The 27426-nt window shown below is 42.9% G+C and overlaps 1 protein-coding gene across 1 annotated transcript; it reads right to left on the bottom strand.

Moving 5' to 3' along the window:
- Window positions 1-43: 43 nt before the first annotated feature.
- LOC101436935 (nuclear envelope pore membrane protein POM 121C) lies at window positions 44-27426 on the bottom strand. Its single transcript, XM_004452131.5, has 13 exons — window positions 26811-27426; window positions 25705-25920; window positions 25227-25385; window positions 21660-21740; window positions 20930-21101; window positions 8118-8209; window positions 7658-7731; window positions 7123-7247; window positions 6857-6959; window positions 6419-6598; window positions 3884-5524; window positions 2690-2812; window positions 44-2319 (listed from the first exon to the last, which is right to left on the bottom strand). Exons 1-13 carry the CDS (start codon window positions 27377-27379, stop codon window positions 2222-2224), a joined length of 3633 nt encoding a protein of 1210 aa, XP_004452188.4. The 5' UTR covers window positions 27380-27426; the 3' UTR covers window positions 44-2221.

Raw genomic sequence — 27426 nt, 5'->3', positions numbered from 1 at the left:
GGAGTGTGGCCCATAAAAATAAAAGGCAGAACATGGTCTATGATAGGTCACAGTTTTTTTTTATTCTTAATGACATAAGCAAGGAGAAAACTTGCACATTCATACTAAAAACTCAACTAGACTCAACAGGAATTAAGTCTTTATTTGTAATGGAAAGACCCAGCCTCCTGTTCCTATCCATTGCACATACATGTACACACATACACACATACACACACACTCAGGCCATGCCAGGACACCCTCTGCAGTGGGCTCCTGGACCAGCTGTCCTGCTTGCGGAACTGAGGTAAAACTAGCTCAGTACTAAAACTAAGGATCTACCTTACATAAAGTACAGGTAGGAAGAGGCTTGATTTCTATACCCGTGCCCACCCCTACCCCTCCAATCCTACTAGGTGTTTGGGACTTGAGGCTCAGGCTCCCTCCTCAGCTCCACACGGTTGAAAACCAACATGGTGGACTTCAGCGCTCTTCTTGGGGGTGGGAAGGGGCAGTCCCTGCACTAAACATTCAACCTCAGTCACAAGGTGGGGAGGGGAGGCTTGTTACATCTACATCACATTATTATAAAGTAAGTTACATTTTATATAACGTGTCAGAAGAAGTTTTAGTCCCTCAGGAAAACTGCCAGGGACAGCATTTAAGTCTCTTCTTCACACAGGCATAACTTAACTATACAGCTAATTCCTAGTCAATAGCTTTATACTTAACCACCTCAATGAACCAAGCTTGAAGGAATTTAAAAGGCAATTTAGCTTAAATACAAAAATAAATTTTTATTTTGTTAAAAAATGTTTAAATATTTTTTCTTTTAATTTAGACACACGCATTCATACTTCTCCCAAAGAGGATGGGCATGGCAGCAAGGCTCTTGGGTTTGGGGCATGTGGTTTGGGAGCAAAGGAAGAAAAGGGGAAGGGGTAGGGGTGGAGAGGGCTCTATTTGTAAAAACAAAATACAATTTTAAAGTATGGTTCGTTAACTTAGGTATCCTAATATATACTAGGAGTGAGCCGCCTACAGTGAGGTCAGAGGAGGGAGAAACTGCAGAGGGAAGGGGTCTTTGCTCCCTGTGGGCCCCATCCTCCTGGGCTGCCAGCCCTTAAAGTCAAAACACCATTTGAAAATTCAGGAGTCAGCACTAGTAGCTGTCACATGGTGCTACTTTCCACATTCAATTAGCTAGGCCCCAGAAAACTTGAAACAGTTAAGTCCGGCACTACCAACATGCCGCCACTCATACAATTCAATTCTTCCTCCAAACTCGATTCAAAGAGCATTAGACATGAGCATCAGACAAAGTAACACAGGACAAGGCTTTAACATACAATCCCGGAGAGGCAGACATGGGGCCCAATGAGGCAGACCAAAGGGGAGGAGGCAGCTGAAAGCAGCAGTGGGCATCCTGCCTGCTCCGAGGCTGGGGAAAAACTGGTCCAGGGCTTCCCTCCCCTGGAGCGAGGTATCTCACCTCTGTGTCTGCCAGGCTAACAGTCTTGAGCCACCAGGCTTTTAGGGCGAAACTGGCAGAGGGCTGGGGATGAAACACTGACTTAGACTTGGCAGGAGGAAGAGTGACAGCAGGAGCAGCACCCACAGGGTTCTCCAAGGCAAAGCTAGGTTCAAGGTCATTTAAAAAGGAATACATCCTGCAGGGAACCAGTGAGGGATAAAGCAGCAAGAAATGGGGAAACAGTGTCCCCTAAAGGGACAGAGGAAGAGAACCACTTCTTACAGCCAAGCCAAGCAAGGTAAAGCTTTAGGGACAACCTATTCCCCCCATGCCCATCATATGCATACCCAGGGGTGCAGGTGGGTAAGAGCTGTACCTTCTCCCCTCCAGGAATGAAGGCTCTTGGGGAAAAGGCTGGGAAGGGAGGCCCCTGACTAAGTTTATACACTAAACGAGTCAGGGAAGTAAGCGGACGATATGTACAGATGTTTTAGTTCTCCAGCCTCACCCTTGGAACTGTTCAAGTAAAGGTGCTGGCTTCTGCCCTGCCACATCCTGCCTCCCAGCTTTGAGGCCTGAGGCCTCTGCTTCCTTAAGGAGGAGGGAAAGGGTCCCCAGGGCGGCCACTACCTCCTTCGTGGCTGAAGTCAGAGATCTGGGGCAAGTTTGTTTTTTTGGAACAAGAAGGAGTAGAGGCTCTTCCCAGCAGGTGCTGAGGTCCAGAAATGGGGGTGGGGTGGGGGGGAACTGGGGGCAAAGGACAAAGTCTTATTTCTTGCGGGTGTGCTGCCTCCGGGCTTGCAGTCGTTGTCGAGCCCCTGGGGTCTTGGATCCCGCACCAATGGAAAACGAAGGGGCTGTCGATCCTGGAAAGATTTAAAAAAATTTTCATCAGGGCAGCTGGTACCTGAGAACACATCTCTGCCAAGTTAGGCAGATAGTAGAACATTAAGTGCCTGAGTAGAGCTTCCAAAGTGGCACCAGAATCACTTGAGGGGTGCTATTTAAAACAGTATTTCAGAACTGTGGGTAAGACTGTCAGAGAGTGAGGCCTAGAAACTTCCGCTTGAAGTGGTTACCTTCAGCTCTGCTGTCCACTTCTATGCTCCCAGCCTGACCACATCTTTCCCACACTTATACGACCCCGATCTCCAGCTAGCCAGGAATCTGCCACCCCAATCCCTCCTCAGGGAGGAGCTAAGCAGGTCATTGACAACAGAGAGACTTGCTGCTTACCGAAGGGCACAACTCCAGCAAAGCCCTGGGCAGGTGCTGAGGATGCCCCAAAGGAGAGGCTGCTGCCTGATGTGCCCACTCCATGGGCAGCAGAGTTCTGACCAAAGGTGGGCGTGGAAGTGCCTAGAGAGAGGGCATTAAAGTGAGCAGAGGGCATTAAAGCAGACAAGGACTCTGGGTGGGAGGTCTGCTCTCCGCTGGGGCATTTCCCTGGTCAGAAGGGTGTTTAGTGCTGGATGCCTGTTCCGGGCTCATGCCACCATAGGGACTGCAGGAGACACGTCTTCAGACCTGGTGCTTCAGGTGAGCCCACCTCTCCCTGCCTGAGAGAACCCCCCTACTTGCTGTCATCTGCCTTCCTGGCCCTGAGGGAAGTGGGTGAACACTCAGTGCTGCCATGCTGTCCCCCCCTCTTCTGGCCTGATCAGGCTCCCTCTTTCTAGCAGGACTACTCTCCCTGCCTCTTCTCCCTGTTCACCTGCCCCTCCCCTCTAGAAGCCAGTCTTCCACTACACCCCTTGGTCTCTTAATCTTCCCGTGATGCCCTCTAGAAATGCAGTCATCAGCAAGCTCCCTTCCCCTCACCTTCTTGCCCTAACTCCTGGCTGTCCTGGAATGACATTACTCTAGTCCCCTCCCAAGGGCAGGCTGTTCTTCAGTCTCAGACCCATATGGCAAATAACATCACACCACTCTGCTTGCAATCACACAATGACTTTTCCTGAATACTTAAACCCAAACACTGACTGAACCCTGGCCACGAATGACTCGGTTCTGCCTCTCAACTTCATTCTGTACTATTTTCCTCAATTTTAAACCTTTAGCCATGGTTGCCTTTTCTGTTTGTGAAAATCCCAAGCTGGCTTCTGCCTTTGAGCCTCTGCACTAGCTAACCATGTGCTTGCAGTGTTCTTCCTCTGCTGCCTCCTATACTCCCAACCCCTTCTTGTTACAAATATGGTCTCAGCTTAAAGTTGTTACTTTTTCAGAAGTCATCTTTGATCACTGAAATCAACAATAGCTCCTCCATAGTCATTAGTTATCCATTTTTATCAAAACATTTATTGCTACCTGACGTTTTGTTTATTTACAGTTAATGGCGCCACGCTGTTGTGGAAGCTCCCTAAGAGCAGATATTGTGCTAGCACTAAAGGCAGTGCCTGGCCCAGAAGGCTCACTTATTCCTCAGCTTACCTCCAAACACAGGTTTGCTCTCAGGCGTGCTGGCCACACTGAAGGCGAACGGTGTGCTCTGGCCAGGTGTGCCCAACGTGCTCTGACTCAAGGCTCCCCCAAAGGGGGCTGTGGTGCCAGTGGTCCCGCTCTGTCCTGTTCCAAAGCTGAATGCTCCAGGGGTGGTGCTGGTGCCTGGCGTGGCCACACTGACCCCAAAGCCTCCACTGCTGGTTGGGGCTACAGATCCCCCAAACGTGAAGGGCGATGGAGTTGTGCTGCCAAACACTGAGCTACTTGTCCCACTGCTGGTGGTTTGGGTTGTAGCTCCAAAGCCAGAGCTGGTGGCTGCACCAAAGGAGAAAACAGCGGTGGTACTGCCAAAGGCTGGCTGGGTGCTGACAGGGGTGCCAAAGGTAGAAGCTGTGGGTTTCAAACCACCAAAAGCTGACTGTGTGGCGCTGCCAAAGTTGGGCTGGACTGGGGTAGGTGCTGGAGTTGCATTTGGGGCTGGGGCTGCAGAGTTTCCAAAAGTGAAAGAGCTGCCAAAGCTGGGGGCAAGGGCTGGCTTGGTGGCTCCCTGCTGCTGCCCATCAGTGGCCCCAAATGTGGGTGGGGGGTTGGCCCCTGGATATGACGGTAGAGGGGGCTTGGTGCTTGAGCCGAAGGGAATGTTGAATGTGGGGGTGGTGGTGCTACTGAATGTCAATGTGGGCTGGCTGGTGGTGACTGGAGTAGAGGTGGTCAGGGTGCTGCCAAAACCACTAAAGCTGGCCGTGCTGCTGCTGGGGGCTGTCTGAACAGCACTGGGAAGGGACTGGCCAAAGGTGGTGACTGCTGTTGAAGTAGGCATGGCAGGAGGCTTGCCAAATTGGAAGATAGAGCCCACAGCTGGGGTAAAGTTGGCACCAGAGGCAGAGGGAGCCCCAAAGAGGAAAGGCTGAGAGGTGGAAGTAGTGGTATTAGTCACATTATTCACACCAAAGCCAAAAGCAGGCTTTGAAGCAGAGTCTGTGGATGTACTAGCTCTGGTGATGGAAGCCACTGTAGAGGTGGCACTGGATAGGCCAGTGAAGAGAGGGGCAGTTGTGGTAGTGGCTGGAGTAGTTGTTTGCTTGAAGGAAAAAGGAGCAGGCAAGGGCACAGATGCAGGTGGCCCCAGACTGTCAAAGATAGGCTTGAAAGTGGGGGTTGAGGTGCTAGAAGTCGTGGGAAGGGCAGAGCTGGAAGATGCTGCAGCTGTAACTGAAGGACCAGAAGGCAAGAGGCCTTCATTCTCACTTTTGGGTGGGGCTGTGAAAATGGGCTTGAACATGGAAGTTGCTGAAGACACATCAGGAGCTGCAGGAACTGCAGAAGCAGAAGGGCTAGAAGTTGAGGTGTTCAGCATTCCCAACAGACTATTTGGTTTGGGGGTGGGGAACAGGGCAGATGGGGCTTGGGATGTGGTAGATGTCTCAGCCTGAGGGGCTGGAGGTGATTTGGTGGTGTCAGGGTCTGGCATCATGGAAGCAGCAGGGATCAGCCCTGTGGGAGTGGCTGTGGATTTTGAGTCTGAAGAGGTGCCCGGAAGGGGCCCTGACTGTGAAAACCCAAGAGGGACCGGAAGGCTGGGCGTCTTCAGAGGTGAAAGGGCCACAGTGGTTGCCACTCCAGCAGATTCTGGAAAGAAGAGTAGAGGGATTTACTGAGAAAGTGAATTCAGGGTGCTTCAAATGTGATGGGATTCAATACTTTTGTATCCTCCTCTCACAAATGACTAAGTCTAGACCACAGGCCCTTAAATTAAGTCACAGAAGTGTTCTCAGATCATAAGACATACAGAAGGGAATAAAACTTGCCCTATATGGGGGTTACATGTATGGAGAATGAGGGATATCCAATCTCCTGAACCCTTAAGTCTTGTTACTTACCTAGATACACCTGATTCATCAAAGCTTTGCTATGTTTACCTACCATGTGCAAGTGCAGAGCACACAACCAAGAATCAGACAGTGTCTGCCCTGGAGCCCTGGGAGAAGTGGAACAGCTAACCTATACTACCATGTGTCAGTGCAATGACAGGTGTGCATGCAGTGTCAGGAAGGCATAAGAATGAGACAGTCAATAGGGCCTTTGAAAATAGAATGAAAAGGAATTAGTATTATTTTGTGTCTGTGGTCTAATTGCCATGGAACAGGACATATTAACCATGTCAGCACATTTACATTTCAAAGAAACATTATAAGGAAAGCATTATGCTCATTTTACAGAGGAAGACAGTAAGGCTCAGAATAGCTAAGGGAACTGGTTTCAAATCAAGAGCCATTTGATTACCCAAATTAAGCTGCCTTCCCCAGCTTTAATGTAACAGTGCACGCTCTCTAAAATTTCCTGATAGAGAATTCTTGAGGTCTGACCTTGCCCAGCTCAAGTTTGGTAAGCCAGGATAGGCTGAACCTTTAGAATAATATCCAGAGAGCAACAGGCAAATAGCTTTCATTTTGACCTAAACAAAGGCTGGTGCTCAAAAAGGCTGAAATTATCACATGCTCCAAGGGAACCTTTCCCTCTCACCTGGGCAGGAAGATGTTGGGTTTGGGGCATTCTGCATCTTCTTCAAGCTCTCGAGGAGTGGGTTAGTGCTTGGGGATGGGAGCGGAGCTGATAAGGAAGGAGTCCCAGCAGCAGGCAGGGTAAAATTAAAAGAAGGCTGAGTGATAGGTGGGTTCTCAGTGACAGAGTTTGAGGCAGCATCTGAGGAAGAAAAAAGCGGTACAATCACCTTCCCTTGTTTGGGGGTGTTCAAGGTCTCAGTATAACTCATCCAGAAATGCTTCCCCTCAATCTCAATGCTCATTATTCTCAAGGCTTCAGTGAAGACCCAAATGGACTTCTCAGATGAGAAAGACTAGAAGAAAACATGGAAATTTTCCCAGGATCTTACCAGTGCAACCTTTTAAAACAACAACACAAAACCATGCCTGGTATGTGAAATACATCTATATTCCTTACCAGTCTTTTCCTCTAAGACCTTGTTAAACCATTGTAATGAAGCTTTCTTTTCCAAGTCCAAGTCTTCGGCAGTGACTGAATAACCAAGCTGAGGAGGTGGAGGCTACCAAAGAGAAAAACAAGAGTCAGGTAAATCAGAAGAAACTGGAAAAAACCTGTACTTCCCCTTCTTAAGAATAATCTGTCCTTGGGTTTCCAAAAACTCATTGGTTAAGGTTTGGGAGAGATAAACCAGAGTGGAGATGGGTAGATAGAAAAGACCATACCAATGCCAGCTGCTCTCCTCGCCTCGAGGGCAGTAGCTGAATCCTCCGTTTACGCTGTCCAGAGCTGCTGGGTGAACATGGGGAATTCCACAAATTTTGTTTCTTCCATGACGTTGTATCTGCAACTGGAGAAAGAAATAAAGATAAAGTTTCTCTCTTCCATAGTTTGGGCTCCTGGATGGTGCTGGCAAGATTATTTCTAATAGTCAAACGGATATAAAGAGATAATTGCTCCAAATGTACACATACAACTGCTCAGTGGACAATAATTACTGGCTCTCTCACAGAAACCTCAAACTTAGCTGATCTCCACCTCATAGTTAGTGTGTTATTCTGAATTTGTCTATGTTACTTTTCTCCCTTATCAGGGTATAACTTCTGAAGGACAGGAAAATCTATCTCTGTATCTACATGCCCTAAATCACAGCAAGGCTCAAGACAAGACTGAATTCTTAGTAGGTATTAGACTATCTTTCCTCCATAAGCACGTCTAACACCACAATTACACACTACTCTTGCTCATTCATAAACTTACCTTTTTCTCCCTGAGACTCCTTGTCTGTTACCAGTGGAGTTGAAGAACTAGAATGATGATAAAGCTCCTCTTCTCTGTAAGAAGAAAGACAAAATTAAGTTCAAACATCTTCCTGATCAAAGTACTGGACAACTTCATGTACCCTTCTAACTACCAAGGATCTAAAGCCTAGAACAACCACAATTTCATATCTCAGTATGCTGGGCTACAAAATAAACAGATGTTGCATTAAAAAAATTAAAAGAAAATTCCTACAGACTTGAAGGGAGGCAGTTCCTCGAACATTTAAGTGCTGTGAATCGGAAACAATTCAAGAGCATGCCTCACTGGCCTCCTAGATCTTGCTTTGATTCTCCAAGTCAGAAGAACACAAAGCCCAAAAGCCAAGTAAATATCCCTCCCTTCCTAATCTCCCATTAGTCCATATAGCAAATAAGAAATGAAGAAGAATGCCAATTACCTTATTTTCTTTGCTGGCCTCTCTGGTGTTTGGGGGCGGGATGAGGCTGGGCTAGAGAAGGGTGATGAACTGGGACCACTTCTTTTCCATAGCTAAAAGTCAGACAGAAAGTAGTATGACTGAGCCTACTTGATAATTTAGCACCAGACCCTCAACATAATTTTGCAGTTTTCTGTTCATCACTGCAAATAAAGTCTCTAAGCTATTAAAAAACATGTTTCTTTTTTGTGGAGAATACCCAAAGGAAGATCAATTGCCAGTATTAATAATTATGGAAGCAAAAAATAAAATCTAAAAACTAATGGAATGCTAACTAAGAAATGTATTGTACTTATTATCTCTTCTACCAGGTGGAATCCCCTGATAGTAGAGATGGTCTGTTTCATCTCTGCATCCTTCAAAAGGGCCCAGCAGCAAAGTAACTGACATAGAGGAAGCACTCTGCAAATATTTTCATAAGTCTTTTTACCTGATTACAAGGATACTATCACCTTAGACATTTTTTCCTACTGAAATGCTTCTAGTGATTTCTAGTAATAGGTGTATCACACAAGCACAAACAGGAAGACAACAATTAATCAGAGTTTGAAAGAGGAAAAGAGGGGCCTAAAGTCAAAGACAGGTGGTAAAATAGGAGAGCACTCTATAAAAATAATACCAGGAAACCCAGAATAAGCTTGAGCAAAATGATCATATAACATTTTTTTATCCCCCCACCTTGCGCAGTCTGCTCTCTCTGTCTATTCGCTATGCATTCTTCTGTGTTTGTATTTATTTTATTTCCCCTCCTCCCCTTATGGCTTGCTTACTGTCTGCTCTATGTCTGTTACTGCTTGTCACCCTTTTTGTTGCGTCACCTTGCTAAGTCGGCTCTCTATGGCACTTGCAGATGGGCGGGACTTGGGGGCGCTTGTGGGCCAGGCCGCTCTCCATACTATGTGGGAGAGCCTGCTTTCACAGGGTTGCCCCGGGATGCAAACCCAGGGCCTCCCATATGGTAGACGGGAGCCCAACTGCTTGAACCACAGCCACTTCCCTCAGTAACAGATTGTTATATTACGCTCAGGTTAAGAACAAGAAAGGATAGTCATTTGGAAAGGCCGAGCAAACACTGGTTTAAAAAATGTGGGATTAGGGAAGCAGAATTGGCTCAACTGATAACCACATGGGAGGTCCAGGGTTCAAACCCAGGGCCTCCTGACCGGTGTGGTGAGCTGGCCCATGCACAGTGCTGATGCGCACAAGGAGCAAGTGCCATACAGGTGTCCCCAGCACAGGGGACCCCACATGCAAGTAGTGTGCCCCATAAGGAGAGCTGCCCTGTGTGAAAAAAGCTTGCCCAGGAGTGGCACTGCACACACAGAGAGCTGCTGCAGCAAGATGACACACAAAAAAAGAGACACAGATTCCCGGTGCCGCTGACAAGAATGCATGCAGACACGGAAGAACACACAGCAAATGGACACAGAGAGCAGACGGGGCGGGGAAAGGGGGAAGGGGAGAGAAATAAATAAAAAATAAATCTTTAAGAAACAACAAGGTAATACACATTCCAGTATAGTTTAAACATAGGGTATGTAATTATAAGGGACAGGGTTAGAAAGGCAAGCTAACAAAAAAAAAAAAAAAAGAAGGCAAGCTAGGGATATGAAGCTTCAAATGCCAGGATTACTTTTTGTTTTTTTTTTGTGTGTGTGATTTTTTTTTTATTGACTTTGTAATAATATTACATTAAAAATATATATGTGAGGTCCCATTCAACCCCACCCCCCCACCCCCCCTCTCCCCCCCCCAACAACACTCGTTCCCATCATCATGACACATCCATTGGATTTGGTAGGATTACTGTTTTTTAATTTGGAAAATGGTAAGTCTAATAGAACACATGAAGACATCAATGCCAGGCACAATGAGGTCTGAGGAAGTTTATCTTCTATTACTAAGCATGGGTTTTAACATTTCTAATTCTCAGGAAGTGGACTTGGCCCAGTGGTTAGGGCATCCGTCTACCACATGGGAGGTCCATGGTTCAAACCCCCGGCCTCCTTGACCCGTGTGGAGCTGGTCCATGCGCAGGGCAGATGTGCGTAAGGAGTGCCCTGCCACGCAGGGGTGTCCCCCGCGTAGGGGAGCCCCACACGCAAGGAGTGCGCCCCGTAAGGAAAGCCGCCCAGCATGAAAGAAAGTGCAGCCTGCCCAAGAATGGTGCCACACACACACGGAGAGCTGACACAACAAGATGACGCAACAAAAAGAAGCACAGATTCCCGTGCCGCTGACAACAACAGAAGTGGACAAAGACGACGACGCAGGAAATAGACACAGAGAACAGACAACCAGGGCAGGGGAAGGGGAGAGAAATAAGTAAATACATCTTAAAAAAAAAAAATCTTTCTAATTTTATAATATCAAAGCTACAATTTCTATATTTGGACAGATGCAGATTTGGGTATTTACTAGCTTTCCTCTGAAAAAATACAATTAAGTATCTTCATTACCATTTACACCAAGTAGTTAAAGGATTCACTACTTTATTAAAAATTTCTTTCAAAGAGTACCTTCAAAATAAACAAATTAAGAGATTTAAAAATAGCTAATATCTAAGCCATTTCAAAAAAAATTATGCTCATAATTGAAAATGCAATAGGCTCCCTATTTCAGCAATTCTACTTCTGATAATTTGTCCTATATTCAAATATTCAAATTAATACACACCAGTAAGGAACTGGTAACTACTTACAATAGACCATCAGCAGCTGTCAGGGTCATTGAGTATATTGCTTGCAGTAAGTCACAAGGTCCACCAGGAACAAGGGTTGCTTAACACAAAATCTGACCATGTTTCTGGCAATGGCTGACTGTGTTGTCTTGGACCAACCCTCCCACTGAAGACAACTAGATAATGCCAAAGTAAACATGAAATATATCTATCTGAAGGTACGAAAGAGTTACCAAAGCAGTGAGACATTTCAGAGACAAGACAGAAAAGGAGCCAGGAGGTGAGCCCCACATTTGGACCTTTTTTTTCCCTAAAGGTGACTGCCAATTACAAAAGTTAAAAACTGCTGTTGCGAATCTGAGAAGCTAAGAAAAGCTTTCAACAATCTCACAGGGCTGGAAGGCCAAAAAATGGAATTCAGGGCCTTCCAAGGTTGAGGAGACCTAATAATAAACACGTCAGGTGCTTGGCTGGGATCCCAAAAGACTACCTATAGGATATAGGATAAATCAGGAATAGACCAGCTGTCACAATAACTGACAACCAAGTCTGAATACGTCATTTTGCACTGGTCAGAAGTCATCTGCCCTATCCCAGCTGACTGCCAGAAGTAAAACTAAAGCTTCTCTGGAGGAAGATACCATCATTCAAAGTCTTAAGTACTGTTACACTTTTTTCATGTACATTGTCTGGCAGGGAAACGAAACAAAAATCAAATACATAAGAAGCCCACAAGCCAAGAGAGAAAAAAGCAGACATTAGAAACAGACCAGGGAGGCAGATGTGGCTCAAGTGACTGGGCTCCCGTCTACCATATGGAAAGTCCTGGGTTCGATTCCTGAGGTCTCCTGGTGAGAGTAAGCTGGCCTGTGCAGTGCAGTGAGCTGGCACAAGACGACGCAACAAAGAGACACGGAGGAGAGACAGCGAGAGACACAACAAATAAGGGAGCTAAGGTGGCTCAAGCAAATGAGTGCCTCTATCCCATGTCGGAAGGTCCCAGGATCGGTTTCCAGTGTCTCCTAAAGAGAAGACGAGAAGAGAAGACAAGCAGAAACAGAAGAACGCACAGCAAATGGACACAGAGCAGACAGCAAGCTCAAGTGGTGGGGGGGCAGGGGGGAAATGAATGAAAAGAGAAACAGACCACAGGTTATTCAAATATTAGAGTTATCAGACAAGACTTGAAAATAACTGTTTATTCTAAGGGTTTAAATGACAATATGGGGAATCTTGGCAGACAAATGGTAACTAATAAAAAAAATAAAATGGAAATTCTTGAATGGAAAAATGCAATACCTGAAATTAAGAACACAATGAATGGGTTAAGGAGCAGATTACAAAAAGCTGAAGAAAATTAGTAAACTAGAAGAACTGAAATTTGCAGAGACAAAACAATGGAAAACACAAAAAAAGTACAACACATACAAGGGACCCAGTGTAAAGGTCTAACATCTGTGTATGAATACCAGAGATAGGTGAGAAAACAGGGTAGTACAGTATCTGAAGAGATAATAGCTACAAAGGAACTCTATACTTTCTGTATGATCTTTCTGTAAACTAAAAACTGCTCTAATAAAAAACAGCTGAGAATTTTCAAAACTGTCACAAGATATTAAGTCACACAATGAACTCCAAGAAAAATAAACCATAACTAAGCACTCCATAATAAAATTTCAAATGATGTTGGGACATTTATCAAAACTAAACAAATGCTTGACCATAAAGCAAGTCTGAGAACATTTCAAAGACTGAAAGGAGCATATCTCCACTGACCCAGTAGATTTAAACTAGAAATCAGTAACAAAAAGATAACTAGAGAATTCCCAACTGTTTAGACTTAATAAATATACTTCTAAGTACCCATGGGTCAATGAAAAAAAGGCACAATGGAAATTAAAAAATATTGTGAAGTGAATGAAAATGAAAATACTACATTTCAAAACACGTGGGATGGAGTTGTAGGTGAATTCAGAGGGAAATGTAGCACTTAAATACATACGGTAGAAGAGAGAAAAATCTGGGGGGAAAAAAACCAATGATCTAAGAATCCCTATTAAGGTTAGGGAAAAAAAAATCCCAGCAAATCAAACACAAAGAAACTAGGAAAAAAGAAATAATATCTTTAAGGGCAGAAATTAAAAAATAAAACAGAAAAACATAAGATGGAATGGTCCCCAAGATTAATTCCTTGACAATGACAATATAACCTTGGAAAGGAACTTCTCTAATCCAATAAAGGATATCTTTGAAAACAAAACAAAACAACAACAACAACAACAGAAAAAAACTACCAAAATCACATGTAATATGTAATCTAGAAAATGCTCCCTCTGAGATTAGGAAGAATAAGACAAGGATGTTTGCTACCACCTCCATTCAGTTATACAATAACTGAGAAACATTGTCCTAGCCGAATGCAATAAAAAATAAACCAATGTTTATTGGAAAGGATGGGGAAAAACTATCATTATTTAGACAACATGATTGTGTACACACAAAAATCCTGAAAAACACACAAATATTCAGAATTGAGAAAAATTTCTGAATACAAAAATCAATTATATACACCAGAAACAACAGTTAAGACAATCAAATTTTACAGAAAGATACTATTTCTAACAATAAAAAACCCTGTATCTAAGAAAAAACCGGGAAGCAGATGTGGCTCAACTGATTAAACATCCATCTACCATATGGGAGATCCAGGGTTCAAACCCAGGGCTGCCTGACCCATGTGGTGAGCTGGTTCATGCAGAGTGCTGATGTGTGCAAGCAATGCATGGGGGGGAACCCCATGCACAAAGAGTGTGCCCCACAAGGAGAGCTGCCCCATACAAAAAAAGGGCAGCCTGCCCAGGAGTGGCGCCGCACACACGGAGAGCTACGGAGAGCTGATGCAGCAAGATGACGCAACAAAAAAAGACTCAGATTCCTAGTACCACTGACAAGAATGCAAGCGGACACAGAAGGACACACAGCGAAGAGACACAGAGAGCAGACAATGGGGGTGAGGGGGAAGGGGAGAGAAAGAAATAAAAATAAATCTTTAAAAAAAGAAAGAAAAAGCCCAATAAAAGATATGGAAAACCCCTACTTGGAAAAGTTAAAGATGACCTACATGACTTAAATAAATGGAGGCTATACCATGGTTACAGATTGGAAGACTCCATACTGTAAATGTGTCTGTTGATTCAAGGCAATTTCAATATTTCAGCAAGTTTTTTTTTTGGTAGAAACTAAGTTGATTCTAAAATTTGTATGGAAATGCAAAGGGACAATCCTCTAGAAGAATGAGAGGAATGAGAAAGTGGGAGGATTTATTTTACTAGATATCAAGACTTTTTATGTCTCTATAAGTCTGTGTGACATAAAGGCAGAAAAAATAGACCAATGAAACAGAACTGAGTTCAGAAATGAACCCACACATACATGGTCACTTAACTACAACAATTAACGGTGTGCAGAGCAGTAAAGAAAGGATGGTCCTTTTTAATAAACAGTGCTGGGTCAAATGGATATTTATATATAAACACCTAGCATGATATATAAAAATCAGATGAAATAATAAAGTTTCCAGGTAAAATAATAAAGCTTCTAGAAGGTATCATAGGAAATTATCTTCATGACTTTGGGAAAGCAGACATTTCCTAAATAGTACACAAAATACACTAACCATAAATGAAAAGACTAAGAAAGTGAAATGGCAAGCCATAGAGTAGGACACTTATTTGTTCTAATGCATACAGCTGGAAAAGGACCTCTATCTAGAATATATAAAGAACGTATACAAATCAGTAAGAAAAAAGCAGACAATCTAATAGATAACAGACAAGAAACTTAACAAGCAGTTCATAAAAGAGGATATACAAAAGGCCAATAAACAGTTCATACATACCTCTACCTCACTGTAAATCAGGAAAATGCAAATGGAAACCACAATGAAATATTACTTCACATGTGTCAGAATGGCTAATTAAAGAGCCTGGCATACCAAGCGTTAATGAGGATATGGAACAATAGGAACAAAACCTCATGCACTGTTGGTGGGAATATAAATGGAGCACTCACTCAAAAAAGAAAAACTGTTCAGCAACATCTATTAAAACTGAACATATGCATACTCCACACATTTGCACCAAAAGATTTACGCAAAAATGTCCACAGCAGTATTATTCGTAGAATGGATAAATATATAACTGTGGTATATTCATATAATGGAACAGTATACAGAAATGAAAACAAATTATCTACTGCTCCATGTAACAAAATGGATAAATCCCATGAAGAAAATGTTAAGTCAAAGACACCAAACACATAAGAATGCATACTCTATGTTTTCATTTATATAAAGTTCAAAAACATGGAAAACTATACATGCTGCTCATGTTCAGGAAGGAAGGAGGGAAGGAGTAGTGATTGGGAATAGGTGTGTGGAAATGTTCTGGGTATTGAAAACGCTCTCTTATTTGACCTGGGCGGTGGTTATATGGAGGTGTACATTTACAAGTCATGTTTTCCTGCACATTAGACTCAAATAAAAAAAAGGTGATTATATAATATGGAATGTCATGTAAGATGTACTGCTAAGAGAAAAAGATGTGAAAAAGTACACATAGTATGATTTCATCTGTGTAAAACAGTTCAAAAATTAGGTATATTATTGTATTTGTACACACAGTAAAAATATTAATAACAGGTACCTATGGAATGTAGACTGGGAGAGCCAGGTAAGGAAAATTTTAATTTCACTTGTTATCTATACTTAAAAATAATTTGAAATCAGGAAAGATAATACTTTTATATATTACAAATTCCAATGAGGGAAAATGTATAGAGTTAAAAGTAAATTTCCTTATCTCAGTAACTGTTACCAGTTTCTAATATATACTGCCAGAATTATCCTTTGATTATAAAATTAAACACAAATAATAGGATACTAGACACACAGTTCTGCACTTTGTTCTTCTACATATTTTTGAGATCATTCCCCATCAGTACTATTAAGCAGCCTTATCCTTTTTAATAGTTACATAGTATTTCAACTTATAGATGTACTATAAGTTAGTTACTCAACAGTGCCCTGAAAAGGTATATTTACACTGTTTCCATGAGGTTGCTATTAAAACAATGCTACAATCAACACCCTTGTACATGTCTTTAGTCCTTGTAGGATAAACTTCTAAAAGTTGACCTGCTGGATCAAAGGGCACACACTAATGCTGACAATTATTGTGACAGTTTGAAGTTCTTTTATGAATCCCCAAAAGAACAAGATTATGTTTTTGAACTAATCCATTCCTGTGGGTGTGGAGCTCTTCTGACTGGACTATAGGGAGGCGTGACACAGGTTGGGTTTCTGACCTTTTGCTGGACCCAGGAAAAGGGAGCTCTGCCATTTTGACCCAGCCATGTGAGAAAGAGGACTCCAAATTTGCCTACAGCTGCAGAAAGAAGAAGTCCCAAGAGGCTGAGACAGATCTCAGAGTCTGAAGTCAGCAGAGAACAGAGGCATGGAAAGAGGCCCCCGAGGGTCTGGGCCTACAAAGCAGCTCAAAGTTGAAGAGACAGCCATATGCCTAACAGCCCACAGCTGAACTCAGGAAGAAAGCAGAGCAGCCCAGACTAAGAAAAGAGGCCTGGAAAGAGACAAGCCCTATGGCTAATAACCCACGGTGGCACTCTGGGAGATGGTGCACCCAGAGGCGGAGGCAGGGACCTCGGCAGAGATTGGCTGCCATCTTCCTTCCCAGGTGGCAGGACCCCAAGGTCACCAGTCGCTGACTTTGGCTCTGATTGTGCCCTGATTTGGACATTTCACAACCTTAGAAGTGAGCTTTTACGCCAAAAAAATCCCCTTTATAAAAGCCAATACATTTCTGGTACTTTGCATCAGGAGTCCTGTGGCAAACTAAGACAATTACCACCACATGGCCCTCCAGAGAACTGTACCAACTGACACTCTTACAAACAACACATGAGAAACCTGTTTCATCTAATATTTCTACAATCTCTACTTTCTGTTTAAATAAATTCCTCTGGATAATGCTTCTCTAATATATGAAAACTTTTGAAAAGACCAGTAGCTCTTCAGGAAAAGGGGTAAAAGATGTAACTTAACAGTTATGGAAAAAGAACTGAAAATCATGACTGAACACATGAAAAGATGCTCAAATTCACTCATAAGGAACACCAATTAGATACTATTTCTCACCTGTCAATTAGTGAAGAACCCCAAACTATCACAACCTAATCTTTTGGTGAGGCTGTGGGGAAATGGTCACTCTTATACAATGCTGATGGGAATGCCACATGGCACACACACTATGAAGGGGATTTGTACAATATCTAGCAAAATTACATGTGCATTTCTATTTTACATTTGACATGGAAATCTGACTTTCAGGAATCTATCCCAGAAATATAATGAATGCACGGCCGAAGTGTGAAAGGACATGAACAAAAGTATTCTTGGTAGTATTATCTGTAGTAGTAGAAAAATGGAACAAGCCTAATGTTGGAGGTCTAAAGTAATTACACCATTGTTAAAATAAATAAAAAAAGATCAATTTCTATATACTGCTATGATCTCTGGTATATATTGGGAAAAAAAACCAAAAACCTACTGGTTCACACCAGTATATATTATTTAGAAGGTAGAAGATTTACAGGTAAATACACTGATCTGCATATAGTTTCAAAATAAAATAGAAGGATACAAAAAGTAATAAAAATTGAGAGGATGGAACAGGTAATACGAAAAGGGATGGAATCAGGTTTCTCTAAACATATCTTGTTTTATTATATGCTCTTTGGGATGATTTAAGTATTTTATTTTACATAATTACAACTTCATCAGAAAGAAAAACAAAGCAATTCCTTAAACTTCAGAATAATGAATAAACTTAATATGTATTAAGAGTGTGGCAGGAAACAGACTTGGCCCAGTGGTTAGGGCGTCCGTCTACCACATGGGAGGTCCGTGGTTCAAACCCCGGGCCTCCTTGACCCATGTGGAGCTGGCCCTCGCGCAGTGCTGATGCGAGCAAGGAGTGCCACGATGCGCAGGGGTGTCCCCTGTGTAGGGAAGCCCCAAGGGCAAGGAGTGCACCCGTAAGGAGAGCCGCCCAGCGCGAAAGAAAAGTGCAGCCTGCCCAGGAATGGCGCCGCCCACACTTCCTGTGCGGCTGACGACAACAGAAGCGGACAAAGAAACAAGAAGCAGCAAATACACACAGAGAACAGACAACCGGGGGAAGGGGGGAATTAAATAAAAATAAATCTTTGAAAAAAAAAAAGAGTGTGGCAAAACAAAGACTAATTCACATTACTTTAAAGCACAATTATTTTGATTGTACATCCCTAGTATCAATAGAGGATACATACTAAGGACAAAATGAATCACAAATAATTCTTAAACTGCTTTCAGAAGTCTTACTGTTAATAATGATATTGATATTGTTATTAAGATTATATGTATCAGGATCAAATAATTATGAAAAAATTTTAGTGTAAGAATATACAAAAATAAAACATTAAAAGTTATGTGAAAAAATCCTGAAATTTTAAATCTGCATTAGAAATATCAGAATGAACTAATGGTTTAATCCCTCTTTCTAGAGGATGTGTGTAATTTAGCTCTGTAGACTGTAGTCTCTAAATAAATATCATTTCCAACTGAAGAACTACGGTTACTTGAACAAAAAACTAACTTTAGTTATGGGTTGGAAATGGCCAAGACATTTTTTTTTGGAGGGGTGGTGGTTTAAAAAGCAATGAAGTTATATGTATCTATCAAAGACTACTAAGTCAAAATAAAAGGATATAGGAGCCAATATAAAGTGACTTCTGGTGAAAGCTGGAAAAGTCTGAGCATCAAAAGGAATAACTGTAATGTGTTGAAAAGTATGAAATATTTATAAAAAGTCAGCAGTTTATGAAGTAAACAGCAAAACTCTGTTCACCATGAGTTAGCTATGGTACCAACACCTACTTATTATCCTGCCATTCCTATAGGTGTTTTATTTCACTGTAAACAAATTATTGATGAGGGAATGTTTCTACAGAGAATTTCAGCTAATATATACAGAAGGAATGACAGGGTTAGAATATCACCACTTGGCAACCCAATGAAACAATGGGTTCAGGTAAAGATGATCAATTGCTGCTAAAATCAACAGATGAAAAGCTATTGTTAGGAAAATGTAAGATAAGTAAATCAGACTGACAACACCTGACAGCAGTGATCAATATTACCATCACTGAAAAAGGGACAACAGGATATTATTTACCTACTGATGCAATGGAGAAGTACACATCAACTTTGAAGTATTGTGCAAAAATTGGTGAACCTGAGCCTAATCAAACCTCACCATCCAACTATACATTTACAAGGAAAACAAGGGACAGAGTACATGTTAAAAGGACACCATGATGATGCATAATAAATTTCAAACGTGGGAAATTCTACAGAACAAAACGATTCACTTTTTCTTCAAAAAGCATGAAAAAGTGATTAAAGAGCCTCAGAGACATGTCATATCAATTAAATGTAATGAACTGATCTTTGCTTCCTAATTCAAACAAGGAAGAGTTTTGGGTAATTAGGATGATATGAACACAGACTGATATTAACTAATAATGGAATTGTTATTAATTGATTTTAAAAGTCCTTAACAGTCAAATATACATTGAATTTCCAAAAGACGAAATAACATGTCTGGAATTTGCTTTTAAAACTAGAGCAAAATGGGAAGCAGATGTGGCTCAAGCAACTGGGCTCCCATCTACCATATAGGAGGTCCAGGGTTTGATACCCAGGGCCTCCTGGTGAAGGCAAGCTGACCCGCGTGGTGAGCTGGCTCATGCAGGATGCTGGCCCACACAGAGAGCTGACGCAGCAAGATGACGCAACAAAAAGAGACACAGAGGAGAGACAATAAAAGACTTAGCAAAACCAGGTTGCTGAGGTGGCAAGACAATGATCGCCTCTCCCCCACTCCAGAAGGGCCCAGGATCGGTTCCCGGAGCCATTTAATGAGAATATAAGCAGACACAGAAGAACGCACAGCAAATGGACACACTGAGCAGGCAATGGAGGGAGGGGGGAGAAATAAATAAGTCTTTATTTAAAAAAAAAACAACCAAAACTAGAGCAAGAACAATTTGAGGGGAACTGGTGGAAGAGACTGACAAAATATTACTGACGTTATACAGGGATTTATTATATTTTCTCTCCTTTCAAGTATATTTAAAATTGTACATAATAAAGAATTTAGAAATAGGGATAATACGTATTTAATAGGTCTATGGTGATGATTAAATGAGGAAATGCATATAAAGTGCTTAATATTAAGGCCTAGAACAGAAAAAGTACTCAAAATAAAAGTTTACTATTATTCTCTTTTCAATCCCATTAAGTGCTCTGGCTCGGACCTTCACCTTTCATTTACATTAGTGTAATAGCCTTCTGGACTGATAAACTTGCTTTCAAATTTTCTCCCCTCAAAATTCCTCTTCCATACAGGCCTTGTCTTTTTTTTAAGCTAGTATATATTGGTGACCTACTTATTGATAGGCACATTTCAGGGAGCTTTTCAAATATTACCTCTAACCTTTACAATAATCCTTCAGAAATCAAAAAGAAAAAGGGTTTAAGTGACTTATCTGCATAAGACCCTACAGCTACTAAGTGTCAGGGCAAAGATTCAAACCCAAGTCTGTCTGGCAGCAAAGCTTGTTCTGTTCCCTACTCTATGCTATGTCCCTTTTCTAAGACAGAATTACAACCACTTCTTGTTCAGAAAACAAACTAAATCCACGCCTATGGGATAAATTTTTGGGGGGACCCAATGCAATCCAGCCTCAATCTACCTTTTAAGTTAAATTAGTACCACTTGGTGCATTGTTCATCCTTTGCCCATTTATCCACAATTGTAGCTCTGTCTTACATCAGATTTTCATATACGCACTGCTTTGCTTCTGTGCTTTCCAGTCTGTTCCACTTAATTATCATTCAAGAGTTTGTATCTTCTGTTAGCTTAGAAACCATTCAACATTGCAGCCCATTTGTAACACACAAGAGCTACTGTACCTGAGAGAAACCTCGAGTGGAGCTGTAGGAACTGGTAATGGCATTACGGCTGGAGCTAGGGATGCCACTCGTGTATGTGCTCGTCAAGGAACTCATGGAAGAGGTGCGGGATCGCTTATTCAGGTGGTCCTCTGAGCTCTGGGAATTGAGACCTCTCTTCAGAGACCCAGGCCTAATAAAAGGGAAAAAGATCATCAGCTGTGCCCTGGAAGATACCATTCTTCTAAAGCAGGGGTTCTTAACCTTTTTTTGTTCTATGGACCCCTTTGCCAGTCAGGTGAAAACCACGGACCCCTTCTCAGAATGTAGCAGCAGAAAGGTTTATGACACTCAACACTGGAGGTCAGAGAAAATAAAAATAATAAGTTGATGTTTTTCAATTCAAGCTTGTGGACTCCCGGTTAAGAACCCCTGTTCTAAAGCATCATACAATCAATTCAGGCACCTCTCTTAATATAGCTAAAGGGAAGAGGATACACTCTAATTTTCCTAACAATACAGCAAAATATATCTGACAAAGTCAGGAAGAGAAAGCTAAATATTTAAAGATTAAATGTATAATTCTACCTATATAATATTCTGGAAAGTGCAAATTAATCTATAGTGACAATAGACCAGAACCTGAACTTATGAAGCAATGCAAAAAGCAAAGAAAATCTACAGGACAACAGCTCTGATAATGTTCTTTTCCCAAATAGTCTATATTCCATTCATATGGTCTCTCACTTACTTGGGCACAAAAGAAGCAGGGACGCCATTGGCCACTAGGGGCTCAAATGCTGAATGTCCACTCCCACTGCTATCATGGCGCCTGTGAAAAATTCAAAAATTTTCAATGAAATAACATTTTTTTCTTGAAGCATATTCTCATATTCCTGGAATTTTATACTGTATCTATGGAGCATGTATTCCATGTTAGAAAATAAAAAGGGTTTTTTCAAATCCCTAAGATTATAAAAGATAAATTTAATCTAAGATTGTTCTATTAATAAGGAAAGCATGAACTATTAATACTTCAAGACCTTTCACATCCACACTTCCTCTTCCTTTCAAACAGGAAGTGGACTAGGTCCAATGGATCCAGGGCGTCTGCCTACCACGTGGGAGGTCCTTGGTTCAAACCCCGGGCCTCCTTGACCCGTGTGGAGCTGGCCCATGCGCAGTGCTGATGCGCGCAAGGAGTGCCGTGCCACCCAGGGGTGGCCCCTGCATAGGGGAGCCCCAAGCACAAGGAGTGGGCCCCGTAAGGAGCCACCCAGCACGAAAGAAAGCGCAGCCTGCCTAAGAATGGCGCCGCCCACACGGAGAGCTGACACAAGATGACGCAACAGAAAGAAACACAGATTCCCGTGCCGCTGACAACAATGGAAGCGGACAAAGAAGACAAAGCAAATAGACACAGGGAATAGACCACAGGGGTGGTGGGGGAGGGGAGAGAAATAAATAAATGAATCTTTTGGGGGGGAAAAAAAAGGCCTTCTGAATACTTCAAGTGTATCAATTCTTTGTATGCTAACTTCACACCAAAGTATTACCATCACAAATTTAACACCCTACCACCAATAAATAAATAGCTCTTGCCCCTCCTGGTTAGCTTGTTGACACTAGCTCAAATTGATCACTTGTCACAAAACCCTATCTCTAGTCAGGATTACCTGATCTTCCTATATTACATACACACTTCTGTTTATTAGGATTTCCCCTACTTAATTCTGTCATCTACAGGATCAAAGATGGCCAACTTTGATACTGTCAGATATGTACAATCTGGTCTAGGATCATAGGGACAATGTTATATTTTTCATGCATGGATCTGATATTTTCTCAGAGAGTCAGTCCTTCTTTGACTATCTTATATAAAAAGTCCCCTTCTCATTACCCTATTCTATCATCCTGCTTTTTAGTTTTCCACCCTATATACTTATATAATTTTATAATTTATAATCACTGTGGTGGTTTGAAGCTGTATTTACCACAAAAAACAAAAAACAAACAAAAACAAACATGTTCTTAAAGTCTTAAAGTTAATCCATTCCTGTGGGTGTAAGCCCATTGTAAGCAGGATGTTTTCATGAGGCTACTTCAGTTAAAGGCAAATCACCTCAATCAGAATGGGTATTAATCCTATTACTGGAGTCCTCATAGTGGAATTAAATTCAGACAGCGCGAAAGCCACAGAAGCAAGAAGCTGAAAGCAAGGAAACCCGGAAGAGAAGGAGGACCAGCAGACACCATCATGTGACAGAGGAGTCCAGGATCGTGAATAGCCAGTCTTCTGGAAGAAACATAGCCTCGATTTGGACATTTTCCTGGCCTCATAACCAAGAGTAAAAAAATTCCCAATGTTTAATCTGACACATTTCAAGCTATTTGCTTTGAGCAGCCTAGGAGACTAAAACAATCACCTTTAATTGACATTTGTATTTTAATTTCCTGTCTCCCTCAAAAATGTCTTATGAGGATGGGTTGTCTGTTCACGGCTTTATCCAGTCCCTAGAACAGACACTGGCACATAGTGAGAGCTTAATAAATATCTGTTGAATGAACAATGAGGGGATTCTTTAATTGACTCCTTGGAAAGCCACAAGCAGTTCTACATTCTGACTAGCCACTTCAACCTCCTTGGTCTACACTTAGGAAACAGATTGTTTTCACCATTTTCATTAAGTTATCAAATAACCCAAATAATAAAATTGCTTTTTTTCCTTGTTACTGATAAATCTACCATACCCTAGCCTTTACTTTCCTTTGCCAAGCATTTCCTTCAGCACAATTATGACATTTAAATGGTGGTTACCCGAATAATTAAATACCACAAGATTACGAAGGGATGACTTTGAGCATTCTCTCTCAAAAATAAAATTTGGGAAAACAGACTTTGGCCCAGTGGTTAGGGCGTCCGTCTACCACATGGGAAGTCCGCGGTTCAAGCCCCGGGCCTCCCTGACCCGTGTGGAGCTGGCCCATGTGCAGTGCTGATGCGCGCAAGGAGTGCCTTGCCACAAAGGGGTGTCCCCCGCGTAGGGGAGCCCCACGCGCAAGGAGTGCACCCGTTAAGGAGAGCCGCCCAGCACGAAGGAGGGAGCAGCCTGCCCAGGAATGGCGCCGCCCACCCTTCCCGTGCCGCTGACGACAACAGAAGCGGACAAAGAAACAAGACGCAGCAAAAAGACACAGAAAACAGACAACCAGGGGAGGGGAGGGGAATTAAATAAATAAAAAATAAATCTTTAATAAATAAATAAATAATAAAATTTAACACACTTGTATCAAAAATATGCCTAATAGGCGGTAGACTTGGCCCAGTGGTTAGGACATCCGTCTACAACACGGGAGGTCCGCGGTTCAAACCCCGGGCCTCTCTGACCTGTGTGGAGCTGGCCCACGCGCAGTGCTGATGCGCGCAAGGAGTGCCGTGACACGCAGGGGTGTCCCCCTGCGTAGGGGAGCCCCACGTGCAAGGAGTGCGCCCCATAAGGAGAGCCGCCCAGCGCGAAAAAAAGTGCAGCATGCCTGGGAATGGCACCGCACACACGGGGAGCTGATGCAGCAAGATGACACAACAAAAAAGAGATGCAGTTTCCCAGTGCTGCCAGGTAATGCAAGCAGACACAGAGGAACACACAGCAAATGGACACAGAGAGCAAACAACGAGGGGAGAGGGGGGACGGGATATGACAGGGAAGGAGAAGGTGAGAGAAATAAAGTAAATCTTTTAAAAAAAAAAAAGATTGTCCTGTTGGGAAGTGGATGAGGCTCAAGTGATTGAGCTCCTGCTATCACACGGGAGGTCCTGGGTTTGGTTCGCAGTGCTTCCCGGAAAAGAGGAGCAAGACAGTCAGCTGGCATGATGGGCTGGTATGGTAAGCTGATGCAACAAAGGAGACACAAAGAGGAAACACAGTGAGAGATATAACAAAGCAGGGAGCAGAGGTGGCTCAAGTGATTGAGCACTTCTCTCCCACATGGGAGATCCCAGTTTGGTTACCAGTGCCTCCAAAAGAGAAGATGACTGACAAAGACACAGAGAGCACACAATGAATGGACACAGACACCAGACAGTAAGCATATACAATGGGGGAGGGGGGGTAATAAAGGAAATAAATCTTAAAAAAAAAAAAAAAAGATTTTCCTGTTACTGAGAAGAGCTGAAATACCAGTAAAGTCCTTGTTTATTAAACCAAGCTCTTTCAGGAAAGCCAAAGAAGTTGGCCTCTGTATCTTTTTTTGGGAATGATTTATCTGTCCCAAACTTCCTCCCAGGCAGACCTGGTCAGTGTTCCACTGGGCCTATTACCTTCTTTTATTTTCCTGACCATCAGTGAATACTTGGTCTTCTTCCTCCACTGTCCTTTTCTTCCTCTGTTTGAGGGCACTTAGTACAGTCTCCTTTGCACATGGGTCTGGGGTATTATCTGATGATGAGGTCAGTGTTGAATTGATTATCTGCTCTGGTCTGCAATGAAAGACAAAACTCTAGTTTTAAGATAGTTTAATTACCACACCATTTATCGTAGACTTAAGGCACTGGAAGCCAGCAGCTAACCTAGCAAGCAAAAACATACCTTTACAAATTTGCAGAAATTGCCCTTAGCAACTAAATCTATTGTCAAGAGTAAAAACATGAAAAATAAAAGGTTCAATGACTAACATTTGACGATGTCTCATTCAAACAAGCAGCTATTTCCTCTTTGCTTTATAGTTTCGTCAGAAGAACAACTAGACGAATAAAGTGGACACAAAATGCAGTCTATTCTTTCAACAGTTCTACTCACATTTGAGAACGCATCAATTTGCTATCCGGAGGAGCGATCCTTACTGTCACTGGGCTGCACACCATCTTGGAATTACGAGCAGATAGCACAGTCTTCTTGTGATAACCATTCCAGCAGACTGTGGGAAGTACCCCCAGAAAGGAATACTGGGCCTGCTGGATTGGATATCGTCTTCGAGGTGTTATTACAAACCGACTTGATACAGTCCCACAATCCCTGCAGAGAATGAAAGACATACCATGGAACCAAAGAAGCTTAAAAGAATGTCAGAAAATGTAAACACCTCAAGAACCATGTGGATTCAGACATTTTCCAGAAAGCTTAAATCTTTCTTAGCTAGAAAACAAAGTATTTTTATGGCAACTTTCTCCCATTCCACCTAATGGCAGAAAGAGGCAGCTGCTTCACAGCTGTCTCAATAAACTTCAACAATTTGAGAGGGAAACTGAAAACCTTTCTTACATGAGTAAAACTACAATGGGATAAAAATCGTGCACTGCAGGTGTTTGGGAAAGAACTTCAGAAAATACACACCCAAAGTCAATGTTTTTAATTCTTTCTACACCGAAACGTTCATTTTCTCAATTAGACATGTTTATCAAGAAATACAGCATTTTCATCCCATTTTTGCATTCTCTTATCATTCAGCTATTATGACAAAAAAATGTCTCTTTAATTTGACCACCTTTATTCGTCAACAAATTTATTTTCTGGGAACACCTCTTTGGGCTCTGCTAATTGATTATACTTTTCCTACTGATTCGGAAACAGAAATGTAACAAAATATAGGACTAAACTTGAAAGAAAAAATCTTTTCAGCCAAAGTGGGGATACTTTAGTGGTTTATCAAATATTCTGTTAAATCTATACTGCATTAAAATTCAGACAGTTTTAAGAATGGGAAGGGAGAGGCTAGCTCTGGCTTCGCCAACATCTCATTCCAAGAGTTAAAGGAGGGCAGAAGGCGGCTGACACACACCGTACGCATCTGACGAAAAAACCACAAAGAATACACTCTGGACTTAATGAAAACGATCATATCCGATTTAAATCAATTTAACGCCAGCATCTACAGATAAAGATTGGAGAAGATGAGTTTATCTTACCGGCGGGGCAGCCTCCTAGAGGACCGGAGAAGAGGCGTGGGGAGAGGGGAGTGAACCGGGTGAACGCGAGGGAGCGGGACGGCGGGCTGCGGGGTGCGCGCGGGTGGGCGGCGGCCAGGCCTCTCTCGCAAGTCTCGGCCCTCCTGAGGGGAGGGAGTCTCTGGAGGGCCGGGCTTGCCCAGGTAACTGCCCATGAGGAGCAGTTCAGCGGGGTCGGGTCCTTCGAGTAGGGTCCGCGGCTCCAGGAGATTTCCGTTGACTGCCGACTTGACCGGGGGCGAACTGAGCAGTGTTCGTTGACGCCGCGGGCTCCGAACGAGAGAGGAAAAGGCGCGCGAATCTCGGGGCTCGCGGCTCAGTCCCCACCAGGCCGCGGTAGCCCCCACGGCCAGCCAGGCCAGCGCAGCCGCCGCCGGCACCAGGTACAGCACGAGGCCGAGCAACGACAGTCCAAGGAGCGCCGCCCCGGCCGGCCCGCCGCAGCCCCGGCCCCGGCCCCGGCTGGCCCTGACACTCGCTAGTGGCCGCCGCCGGTCGCCTCCTCCAGCCGCGGCAGCCGCCGGAGACATCGCGGCTCCGCGCCGCGGAGAAGACTTAAATATCCCAGCGTGCACCG

The sequence above is a fragment of the Dasypus novemcinctus genome, chromosome 23 (assembly GCF_030445035.2).
Source record: "Dasypus novemcinctus isolate mDasNov1 chromosome 23, mDasNov1.1.hap2, whole genome shotgun sequence".
In the NCBI taxonomy this organism is placed as follows: domain Eukaryota; kingdom Metazoa; phylum Chordata; class Mammalia; order Cingulata; family Dasypodidae; genus Dasypus; species Dasypus novemcinctus.
Note: the sequence above shows the minus strand (reverse complement) of the source record. Positions and strands in the feature narration are given on the sequence as shown.

Coding starts and splice junctions, on each gene's coding strand:
- LOC101436935 (XM_004452131.5), bottom strand. CDS start 27,379: ATGTCTCCGGCGGCTGCCGCGGCTGGAGGAGGCGACCGGCGGCGGCCA. Junction 5,525..6,418: donor CCCAACATCTTCCTGCCCAG/GTGAGAGGGAAA, acceptor TCTTCTTTCCAG/AATCTGCTGGAGTGGCAACC. Junction 2,813..3,883: donor GAGCAAACCTGTGTTTGGAG/GTAAGCTGAGGA, acceptor CCCTCTCTCTAG/GCACTTCCACGCCCACCTTT.